The 11,724-nt window shown below is 55.4% G+C and overlaps 1 protein-coding gene across 1 annotated transcript; it reads right to left on the bottom strand.

Moving 5' to 3' along the window:
* Positions 1-281: 281 nt before the first annotated feature.
* On the bottom strand, positions 282-10,093 carry TRIM25 (tripartite motif containing 25). The gene is made up of 9 exons (XM_075849094.1): positions 9,402-10,093; positions 7,039-7,134; positions 6,704-6,937; positions 5,343-5,472; positions 5,206-5,262; positions 5,040-5,108; positions 4,716-4,775; positions 3,711-3,782; positions 282-3,509 (listed from the first exon to the last, which is right to left on the bottom strand). Exons 1-9 carry the CDS (start codon positions 10,002-10,004, stop codon positions 2,971-2,973), a joined length of 1,860 nt encoding a protein of 619 aa, XP_075705209.1. The 5' UTR covers positions 10,005-10,093; the 3' UTR covers positions 282-2,970.
* Between the last annotated feature and the right edge of the window lie 1,631 nt (positions 10,094-11,724).

Raw genomic sequence — 11,724 nt, 5'->3', positions numbered from 1 at the left:
TAACTCATTCACTCAGCGTGACAAATCTGCAGATCGTAGGCTTGCCTCAGGGTGTACTACAGGATCAAAACAAAATCTATCTGTTGCGGAAACGTTGCAGATTTTCCTTGCAATGCAACGAATGAAGATCCAGCGCTGAATTAAGTTTGTTACTGATTTTGGTGTTTAAGTGATGTGTGAACATAGTCAGAGAGGCAGCTTGTACCTCCATCCCGACAGTCCCAGACTTTTTCCATAAACACAATAATTCTGCTAAAATTAGATGTCTGAACATTCCCAGCAACAATAAAGCAACTTTATTGAAATTATAAAATTTCATTTCATTTTATAAGATAAAGGATCCATAACCCTAAAAAGAAAAGCCAGGTGCATAACTCAGAACATACAAGGAAGCATCGTGTGATAGGTGCGGTCTACATGTGTGTCCTTGTACGATTAGTGCGGTCTACGTCAAACAGTGTTGATTTGGGTGTGGAGCTTGTCTGGGAATATTATGGGTTCAGTGACGATACCTCTACACCGCATACGGGGAATAGATGTGGCTCATAATCTCAATAAGACGCCGTCCTCTCCTCAGGACAAAGCAGGGGACCCAATGAATGGTGTCACATGACCAGCACAGCCTTTTGAGAAATATCTGGACCTCGTATGAGCAAATGCTCCGAGCCCCTGAACCCCCCCCCCCCCACTCTGTCCCGCAATCTCCATCATGTACCCGATAACGGGAGTAATAAGTGCCCACCAGTGTGCTGGAGAAATAGCATTTCATGCTGTGGTCACTGCGCTGCCACTTTACATCCATACCACAGTAAGCCCGTGAGGGGGCAGAATCACCGGGGGTTCACATCATTACACCAGACCCATTCATTGTATAAGTCAAGCTTCGTAGCTCTCATGCTGCACCCATGGGTGTCAGCCGGGCCCAGACAAGTGACAGCCGCAGCACCTGCCACAAAGCGCCAGCAGAGTGACAGCTGACGGAGCGGTTCATGACACAGCTGTGGAGTAACTATTCGCCTCGTCTTATGGAGCGGTGAGTCTGCAGGCGTGAAGTAGATTTATATGGTGGGGATATTCCGGTACGCAGACGCAGTAGAGGAAACGCACTCATCGCAACGCTGCCACCCGTCTAATAGAGCCAAACAAACCATAAACGGGAGGTGTCTTTATAAGGGACTGCTGGTCCCCGCTGTCACATAATATGATAAGGACAGTCCCCGCTGAGACACATGACAATAATAGGACATGGGCGGTCCCCGCTGTGTCACATCACAATAACATGACAGGGACAGTCCCTATTGAGACATCACTATCACCTGGGCAATCCCTACTGTCACATGACAACAACATGGGCAATCCCCGCTGAAACGCATGACAATAATATGACATGGGCGGTCCCTGTTGACACGACAGAAATATCACATGGGCAGTCCCTACTGTCACACGATGACACGGCCGGTTCCCGCTGTGCCGTATCATAAACAGGACAGTCCCTACTGAAAAGCATCATAGTAATATCACATGGGCAATCCCTACTGTCATATGACAACATGGGCGGTCCCCGCTGAGACAAAAACATTGGAAGTCCCCGCTGTGTCGCATGACAGGGACAGTCCCTATTGAGACATCACAGTAATATCACCTGGGCAATCCCTACTGTCACATGACAACAACATGGGCAGTCCCCGCTGAAATGCATGACAATAATATGACATGGGCGGTCCCTGCTGTGTCACATGACATGGGCAGTCCCTGTTGAGACACGACAAATCTCACATGGGCAGTTCCTACTGTCACACGATGACACGGCCGGTTCCTGCTGTGCCGTATCATAAACAGGACAGTCCCTACTGAAAAGCATCACAGTAATATCACATGGGCAGTCCCTACTGTCACATGACAACAACTTGACATTACCGGTTCCCGATGCCCCATGAAAATAACATGCCATGGCCAATCCCCGTTGAGACACATGCCATGGCCGATCCCCATTGTCACATGACAACAATGTGTCCGGGTAACTGCCGATATCTGTTAGCTATTCAGAGAACCTGAAGAAATCCCTGCAGTCACCTGACCTCACAGCAGAACAGAGGATTTGCAGTGAGGAGACAGCACATATTGGATGCCGTCCATTGGGCCCCTGTACAGGGCCACACAGAGAGCAGGGGTCACACGTCCCAGCCCGAGACCTCCGAATAATCAGGTTACTCACGAAGCAAAATCACGTCCTTGAGTTACAAAAACTAAAAGATAATCGCTGCCAGTGATTGGCCCTGCAGATGACGAGACTCCGCCTCCAGCGCACCTCCGGCGGTGATAACCAATGAAGAATGCCGCCAGAACGAACCATCTCATAACTGAACAGAGGAAAACGGGAATTAAGTACAACAGGGCCGCCACGGGGGTGAGACTGCGCTTACGAGAGCGACCACAGACGTGGTGTACAAGGCCAAAGAGAAGCCAGGATACACCATGTGACGGACGAAAGCTGCGGCACGCCAAAGTCATGTGACTAGACCACCCAACTCAAGAAGCCATCAGGATCCCCCAAGAAAAGCCTCTAGATCCAACCCCCGCACATGGCGGCCAACAAACAAAATGGCGGCAGCAACCTCAACCTAGAACATTCCATCTACCAGACAAACCCCAAAGAGTCACCACCTCCATTCCGAGGCTTCAGTCTCCTCCACGCGACCCTCCCGAAGACTGAGCCCAGTGTCCGCACACCCTGAAGGGACCGGTCATCGGAAACCAGCAAACGAGTGACGCACCCATCACCAAACCCCCAACACTAAAGCATCTCCGAGGTAAACGCAGCTCTGGATATGACTGGAGTATAAGATGTGACTCCAGATCAGAGTAAAGTAAATGGCATTACATGGACATTTAGAAAGAAGAATCATTGTATAGCTTGAGAAACTAAGTGACCCCCCCCCCCCCCAGGGAACGCCACTTAAAGGGGAGACCTCAGGGCCCTAACTGGAAAGCATTAAGGACCAGGACCGTTTTACTGGAGAACATCCAGAAGGCCGGATAGACCGGCTCCGTAAACTTGGCCCGGAATTTATAGATTTCACTGAACTTCTTTCCGATGCAATAGAAGGCGACGAAGCCTTGGTCGCAGTTCAGCAGCACCCCATACTTGTTGGTGTTGGGGGTGGTCAGGTCGGTCTGCTTGTCGTCGTGCCAGGCCTGCAGCTGCCCGTTACACCACTCCACGCACCAGGACACCTTGTTACGGCCGAGGCGGCTCTCCGACCCGAAACGGGAGATGCTCTGGTAGGCCACGCCCACGCCACTAAAGTTGCCTCCTTCTTTCAGGATCTCCCAGTAATGGACGCCTTGTGAGAAGCCCTCAGAGCAGAGGAGCTGGGAGCAGCTGACAAACCTCTGCGGACTCTCCCGGTAGTGCTGAGGGACGTCGCTGACGGATAATCTGGTGAACAGGTCGGAGAGGACGATTTTCTTGTGCGCGGTGCTGGGATCTGCCGACAAAGTCACCGAACCTGAAAACAACAAAGGACGTCAACATGGCGACGAGCAAGTCTCAAACCCCCCCCTCTAAACACGGTCATCTTCTGTCCTCTCCCCGTGTCTCTCCCCTCCCACCCCCCGAGTGTCCCCGTCATCTCTCCCCCATGTGCGTCCCCCCGTCCTCTCTCCCCCGTGTGTCCCCCCCTTAGTCTGTCCCCTCCCCGTGACCTTACACATCATGACCTGCTCCCTGGAGTCCGGGGTGCGTGCGGCGGATTTGGCACGTGGCGCCCTTTGTGGCTTGCCTGCAAAATATAAAGTATATCATATTATAAGCTGGAGCTGTTCTAGCTGAACAGTCTGTGTGCCACTGCCGCCATCTATACAGTACCTCTAAACTGCCAGCACCTGCCTCTTACCTCTACCCTACCGCCATCTATACTCTGCATGGAGGCTGCCGCTGCCTGCCTGCCTACCTACTATACCTACACTGCCGCCATCGATACTGTACACCGGGGCTGCCGCCACCTGCCTGCCTACTATACCTACACTGCCGCCATCTATACAGTACCTCTAACCTACTGCCATCTATACTGTACATCTAGGCTGCCACCACCTGCCTGCCTACTATACCTACAGTGCCGCCATCTATACAGTACCTCTAACCTACTGCCATCTATACTGTACATCTAGGCTGCCACCACCTGCCTGCCTACTATACCTACACTGCCGCCATCTATACAGTACCTCTAACCTACTGCCATCTATACTGTACATCTAGGCTGCCACCACCTGCCTACTATACCTACACTTCCGCCATCTATACTGTACATCGAGGCTGCCGCCACCTGCCTGCCTACTATCTCTACACTGCCCCTATCTATACAGTACACCGAGTCTGCCGCCACCTGCCTGCCTGCCTACTATACCTACACTGCCGCCATCTATACTGTACATCGAGGCTGCCACCACCTGCCTGCCACCACCTGCCTGCCTACTATCTCTACACTGCCGCCATCTATACGGTATGTGTACCCTGCCGGCCCCTGCCACATATGTGTACCCTGCCAGCATCCATCACTCATGGCGCACATGGTCCAGCACATACCTGAACCTTTCACGTGATCAACACAGGACAAATAGATCAACAAGAAAGCTGTGAAATTATTGTCCCGGGGACTAGAGAAGATTATATACATATATACACGCGCGCGCGCGCTGTACAATGGCGCACATACCGGGAGGGGGTGGAGCACTCGCATCAGTCGCTGGGGGTTTCGCTTTGGTCTTGGTTTTATCTGAAAGACATATTGGTAAGTCAGGGACTTCTTGGATCTGCGTGCGGTGATGTCACTGAGTGCGCGACAAGTCACCTGACCACAGCTCCTAGGCCAGTGACGTCACACCTGTGTATAATGTAGGCGTTAGTCATGTGATGTCATCACGGTGACACGCCTCGGAGACCTCTAGTAGAGGCAGTATCGCCCCCTCCCCCTCAGCTGTAACATTATAAGGAGTAGAATAGGACATAATATTACGTCTTGACATTGCGCACGACTTACTCTTGGGTTTCTGTTCGTCGTAGTTTCCGGGTGTAGGCGAGCTGGGGAACCTCTTTCTGCCGGCCTCCTCTGTAAGACGTAAAGAAACGGGGATGTGAAGGCCTGGAATACGGTGCAGATCTCTATTCTACCTGAAGTGCAGTGCACAGGAGACTGTCCTCCCTACCTGCGTCTGACCCCGGCACCTTCTTCGTGGGGTGAGCTCTCCATTCTGAAGTCTCCACTGCGTGAACACAAGATGATCAGTCCATAGGTGGAACTACAGATCCCAGGCTGGCGGGCAAGCTTATGAGGGACTCTTACCCATTCTTGATTTGATGGCGTCTTTCAGGGACACGGTGTTCTTATAGATGCTCTGCAGTAATTTATCATCAAACTCCATCTTCGGTTTGAACGGCTCCTTGGATGTTGTGTCCTTCAGTTTGGTCGCTCGCTAGATCAAATAAGGAGAAGATGTAGGAAAAAGTGACAACGCTCTGCAACCAGGACTAGTGCGAGCTGCTGCAGGGGAGGGGTATAGACAGCGCAGAACCCCAATATACAGGTAACACCCCCAATATAACAGAATACTCTAGCAGAATAGTGAGTGCAGCTCCAGAGTATAATATAGGATAAGTAAATGTACGTACACAGTGACTCCACCAGCAGAATAGTGAGTGCAGCTCTGGAGTATAATACAGGATGTAACTCAGGATCAGTACAGGATAAGTAATGTATGTACACAGTGACTCCACCAGCAGAATAGTGAGTGCAGCTCTGGAGTATAATACAGGATGTAACTCAGGATCAGTACAGGATAAGTAATGTATGTACACAGTGACTCCACCAGCAGAATAGTGAGTGCAGCTCTGGAGTATAATACAGGATGTAGCTCAGGATCAGTACAGGATAAGTAATGTAATGTATGTACACAGTGACTCCACCAGCAGAATAGTGAGTGCAGCTCTGGAGTATAATACAGGATGTAACTCAGGATCAGTACAGGATAAGTAATGTATGTATGTACACAGTGACTCCACCAGCAGAATAGTGAGTGCAGCTCTGGAGTATAATACAGGATGTAGCTCAGGATCAGTACAGGATAAGTAATGTAATGTATGTACACAGTGACTCCACCAGCAGAATAGTGAGTGCAGCTCTGGAGTATAATACAGGATGTAACTCAGGATCAGTACAGGATAAGTAATGTAATGTATGTACACAGTGACTCCACCAGCAGAATAGTGAGTGCAGCTCTGGAGTATAATACAGGATGTAACTCAGGATCAGTACAGGATAAGTAATGTAATGTATGTACACAGTGACTCCACCAGCAGAATAGTGAGTGCAGCTCTGGAGTATAATACAGGATGTAACTCAGGATCAGTACAGGATAAGTAATGTATGTATGTACACAGTGACTCCACCAGCAGAATAGTGAGTGCAGCTCTGGAGTATAATACAGGATGTAGCTCAGGATCAGTAATGTCCGTTATGTACACAGTGAACCAGATAATTATTACTGGTTACATATAGATATAATTATTATATAGGGTTTAGAGGTGGTAGTAGCACTGAAGTACAGGTACCACTGTTTCCCTTCTCTGCCCAGTAACCCCTTCATCTCGGTCTTACTCACGGTCAGGTTACAGTAGGTCAGCAGGGAGGTGAGGGGTGGTCTTTACCTTCAGGAATTGGAGGTCATCGTCCTCCTGGAGGAGACTCTGCACTCTGCTACGCATTTTCTCGTATTCCTGCCGCTTTTTGCTCAGGACGCTCTGTGTGAAGTTGAATTTGCTGATGACTTTTGCTTCCTCCTCCTCAATCTTCGCCATTGCCCTCCTCCGCTCTTCATCTACGAGGGTCTTTATCTCATCAAACTCGGCCTCCAGCAGCTCCTTCTTCTTCCTGGTGGTTTCCTGAATAGTGAAAAGATCATGGTGAGTAGCAGGGGGGCTGGGGTGGGAGAGGGTGAGCAGCGGGGGGGCTGGGGGAGCAGCGGGGGGGTTTCTCCACTCACCAGCAGCCGCCTCTGATCACACTGGACCTCCTCCGCTGTGCTCGTCGCCTTCTCAATCTTCTGGTTCATAGATCTCAACATATTCGTGTAATGCAGCTGGAAAGAGAGCGGGTCAATGTCAACATCCAGACAGTGTGCATCTCCACCTATATACACCGCGCGCACTCCTACCCTATATCCACACACACAACGTGCGCTCCTCTCTATATACACAGTATGTATAGAGGGGAGCGCGCGCTGTGTGTATACAGAGGAGAGGAGCGAGCGCGCTGTGTGTATACAGAGGAGAGGAGCGAGCGCGCTGTGTGTATACAGAGGAGAGGAGCGCGCGCTGTGTGTATACAGAGGAGAGGAGCGCGCGCTGTGTGTATACAGAGAGGAGCGCGCGGTGTGTGTATACAGAGAGGAGCGCGCGGTGTGTGTATACAGAGGAGAGGAGCGCGCGCTGTGTGTATACAGAGGAGAGGAGCGAGCGCGCTGTGTGTATACAGAGGAGAGGAGCGAGCGCGCTGTGTGTATACAGAGGAGAGGAGCGAGCGCGCTGTGTGTATACAGAGGAGAGGAGCGCGCGGTGTGCGTATACAGAGGAGAGGAGCGCGCGCTGTGTGTATACAGAGGAGAGGAGCGAGCGCGCTGTGTGTATACAGAGGAGAGGAGCGAGCGCGCTGTGTGTATACAGAGGAGAGGAGCGAGCGCGCTGTGTGTATACAGAGGAGAGGAGCGAGCGCGCTGTGTGTATACAGAGGAGAGGAGCGAGCGCGCTGTGTGTATACAGAGGAGGAGCGCGCTGTGAGTATGTGTATATATATATATATATATATATATATATAGCACACACACTATGTGGTGTTATATACCATGCACCCTCCTCCCCTCCAGGACACAATATTTTGGCCTCCTGGAGGCTGGCTGTATATATGTGTGTATATATATATATATATATATATATATATATATAATCACACACACACACACACACACACTTGTATTGGGTCGGGTGTAGTCGGGTCGGGTGTAGTCGGGTCGGGGGGCTCACCTCTTTCTGCTGCTTGGCCTCCGGCAGGCTGTAGGTCCGGCACGTCCGGGCGCAGTAGCAGCACACACACAGCCCGTGCTCCCAGCAGTAGTGGTGTATATATATGTGTATATAGCTGTGTCGGGTGTAGTCGGCTCGGGTGTAGTCGGCTCGGGTGTAGTCGGGGGGGGGGGGGGGGGGGGGGGGCGGGCGGGGCTCACCTCTTTCTGCTGCTTGGCCTCCGGCAGGCTGTAGGTCCGGCACGTCCGGTGGGTCAGAGCGCAGTAGCAGCACACACACAGCCCGTGCTCCCAGCAGTAGTGGTGTATATATATGTGTATATAGCGGTGTCGGGTGTAGTCGGGTCGGGGGCGGGGCTCACCTCTTTTTGCTGCTTGGCCTCCGGCAGGCTGTAGGTCCGGCACGTCCGGTGGGTCAGGGCGCAGTAGCAGCACACACACAGCCCGTGCTCCCAGCAGTAGTGGTGTATATATATGTGTATATAGCGGTGTTGGGTGTAGTCGGGTCGGGGGCGGGGCTCACCTCTTTCTGCTGCTTGGCCTCCGGCAGGCTGTAGGTCCGGCACGTCCGGTGGGTCAGAGCGCAGTAGCAGCACACACACAGCCCGTGCTCCCAGCAGTAGTGGTGTATATATATGTGTATATAGCGGTGTTGGGTGTAGTCGGGTCGGGGGCGGGGCTCACCTCTTTCTGCTGCTTGGCCTCCGGCAGGCTGTAGGTCCGGCACGTCCGGTGGGTCAGGGCGCAGTAGCAGCACACACACAGCCCGTGCTCCCAGCAGTAGTGGTGTATATATATGTGTATATAGCGGTGTCGGGTGTAGTCGGGTCGGGGGCGGGGCTCACCTCTTTTTGCTGCTTGGCCTCCGGCAGGCTGTAGGTCCGGCACGTCCGGTGGGTCAGAGCGCAGTAGCAGCACACACACAGCCCGTGCTCCCAGCAGTAGTGGTGTATATATATGTGTATATAGCGGTGTCGGGTGTAGTCGGGTCGGGGGCGGGGCTCACCTCTTTTTGCTGCTTGGCCTCCGGCAGGCTGTAGGTCCGGCACGTCCGGTGGGTCAGGGCGCAGTAGCAGCACACACACAGCCCGTGCTCCCAGCAGTAGTGGTGTATATATATGTGTATATAGCGGTGTTGGGTGTAGTCGGGTCGGGGGCGGGGCTCACCTCTTTCTGCTGCTTGGCCTCCGGCAGGCTGTAGGTCCGGCACGTCCGGTGGGTCAGAGCGCAGTAGCAGCACACACACAGCCCGTGCTCCCAGCAGTAGTGGTGTATATATATGTGTATATAGCGGTGTTGGGTGTAGTCGGGTCGGGGGCGGGGCTCACCTCTTTCTGCTGCTTGGCCTCCGGCAGGCTGTAGGTCCGGCACGTCCGGTGGGTCAGGGCGCAGTAGCAGCACACACACAGCCCGTGCTCCCAGCAGTAGTGGTCCATCAGCTTGTTGTGCTCCGTGCATTTCCTCCGCTGCAGGTCTCCCATTGGCTGGCTCAGCAGGTGGTCCAGGAAGGCCGGGCTGTGCAGGTGCGGTATTAGGTGCTCCGGGCAGAAGGAGGCCATGCAGGTCAGGCAGGTCTTACTGGCGGCCACATTCCGGCAGCTGTCACACAGCACGGCCGCCTTGTCCGCCTCCGGCTCTTCCTCCGGACCGGAGTCTCCCCCTCCTCCGTCCTCTCCCCGGGCGGCTTCCACCTGGCTGACCAGGTTACTGAGCAGGGTGTTCTTCCGGAGCTCCGGCTTACTGGAGAAGACGTAGCGGCACTGCGGGCAGCTGAACACCGCGCCTTCCGCCCCCTTCCAGCTGAGGTCCAGGCACTGGGAGCAGAAGTTGTGGCCACAGGGCAGAGTGACCGGGGTGGTGAAGAGACTCAGGCAGATGGAGCACGTCAGCTCCTCCGCCATCTCCTCCAGCGACTGCGCCATACTGGACATTACCGGCAGCCGGAAGCGCCCGCTTATATACGGCAGGCAGCGCTCCGGAGTTTCGTTTCTTCATCAGTGACTCAGGAAGGCGTGGTCAGACGAGGGGGAGGGAGGGAGGGAGGCAAGAGAAGGGAGGGAGGGAGGCAAGAGAAGGGAGGGAGGGAGGGAGGCAAGAGAAGGGAGGGAGGGAGGGAGGCAAGAGAAGGGAGGGAGGGAGGCAAGAGAAGGGAGGGAGGGAGGCAAGAGAAGGGAGGGAGGGAGGGAGGGAGGCAAGAGAAGGGAGGGAGGGAGGCAAGAGAAGGGAGGGAGGGAGGGAGGCAAGAGAAGGGAGGGAGGGAGGGAGGGAGGGAGGCAAGAGAAGGGAGGGAGGGAGGGAGGGAGGCAAGAGAAGGGAGGGAGGGAGGGAGGGAGGCAAGAGGAGGGAGGGAGGGAGGGAGGGAGGCAAGAGGAGGGAGGGAGGCAAGAGGAGGGAGGGAGGCAAGAGGAGGGAGGGAGGCAAGAGGAGGGAGGGAGGGAGGGAGGGAGAGGGAGGGAGGGAGGGAGGCAAGAGGAGGAGGGAGGGAGGGAGGGAGGCAGGAGGAGGGAGGGAGGGAGGGAGGCAAGAGGAGGAGGGAGGGAGGGAGGCAGGCAAGAGGAGGGAGGGAGGGAGGGAGGGAGGGAGGGAGGGAAGAGGAGGGAGGGAGGCAAGAGGAGGGAGGGAGGGAGGGAGGCAAGAGGAGGGAGGGAGGCAAGAGGAGGGAGGGAGGGAGGGAGGCAAGAGGAGGGAGGGAGGGAGGCAAGGGGAGGGAGGCAAGAGGAGGGAGGGAGGGAGGGAGGCAAGAGGAGGGAGGGAGGCAAGAGGAGGGAGGGAGGGAGGGAGGCAGGAGGGAGGGAGGCGGGAGGGAGGCAAGAGGAGGGAGGGAGGGAGGGAGGCAAGAGGAGGGAGGGAGGGAGGGAGGCAAGAGGAGGGAGGGAGGGAGGGAGGCAAGAGGAGGGAGGGAGGGAGGGAGGCAAGAGGAGGGAGGGAGGGAGGGAGGCAAGAGGAGGGAGGGAGGGAGGGAGGCAAGAGGAGGGAGGGAGGGAGGGAGGCAAGAGGAGGGAGGGAGGGAGGGAGGCAAGAGGAGGGAGGGAGGCAAGAGGAGGGAGGGAGGGAGGGAGGCAAGAGGAGGGAGGGAGGGAGGGAGGCAAGAGGAGGGAGGGAGGGAGGGAGGCAAGAGGAGGGAGGGAGGGAGGGAGGCAAGAGGAGGGAGGGAGGGAGGGAGGCAAGAGGAGGGAGGGAGGCAAGGGGAGGGAGGCAAGAGGAGGGAGGGAGGCAAGAGGAGGGAGGGAGGGAGGGAGGCAAGAGGAGGGAGGGAGGGAGGGAGGCAAGAGGAGGGAGGGAGGGAGGGAGGCAAGAGGAGGGAGGGAGGGAGGGAGGCAAGAGGAGGGAGGGAGGGAGGGAGGCAAGAGGAGGGAGGGAGGGAGGAGGGAAGGAAGGAAGGAGGGAAGGAAGGAAGGAGGGGGGGGGAGGGGAGGAGGGGGGGGGGGGGGAGGGAAGGAGGGGGGGGAGGGAAGGAGGGGGGGGGAGGGAAGGAGGGGGGGGGGAGGGAAGGAGGGGGGGGGGAGGGAAGGAGGGGGGGGGAGGGAAGGAGGGGGGGGGGAGGGAAGGAGGGGGGGGGGAGGGAAGGAGGGGGGGGAAGGAGGGGGGGGGAGGGGGGAAGGAGGGGGGAAGGAGGGGGGAAGGACGCACGCACCATACATATAACCCACG

This window comes from Rhinoderma darwinii, unplaced genomic scaffold (assembly GCF_050947455.1).
Source record: "Rhinoderma darwinii isolate aRhiDar2 unplaced genomic scaffold, aRhiDar2.hap1 Scaffold_671, whole genome shotgun sequence".
Classification (NCBI taxonomy): Eukaryota; Metazoa; Chordata; class Amphibia; order Anura; family Rhinodermatidae; genus Rhinoderma; species Rhinoderma darwinii.
This window is presented reverse-complemented; position numbering and strand designations above follow the sequence as displayed.

Bases quoted from the DNA above. Each gene is read 5' to 3' on its own strand.
- TRIM25 (XM_075849094.1), bottom strand. From the start codon at position 10,004: ATGTCCAGTATGGCGCAGTCGCTGGAGGAGATGGCGGAGGAGCTGACG. The intron at 5,109-5,205 runs GTAGGGAGGACA...TACGTCTTACAG, and splicing joins GGTGCCGGGGTCAGACGCAG to AGGAGGCCGGCAGAAAGAGG. The intron at 3,783-4,715 runs GTATGTGCGCCA...TATATTTTGCAG, and splicing joins GAGTGCTCCACCCCCTCCCG to GCAAGCCACAAAGGGCGCCA.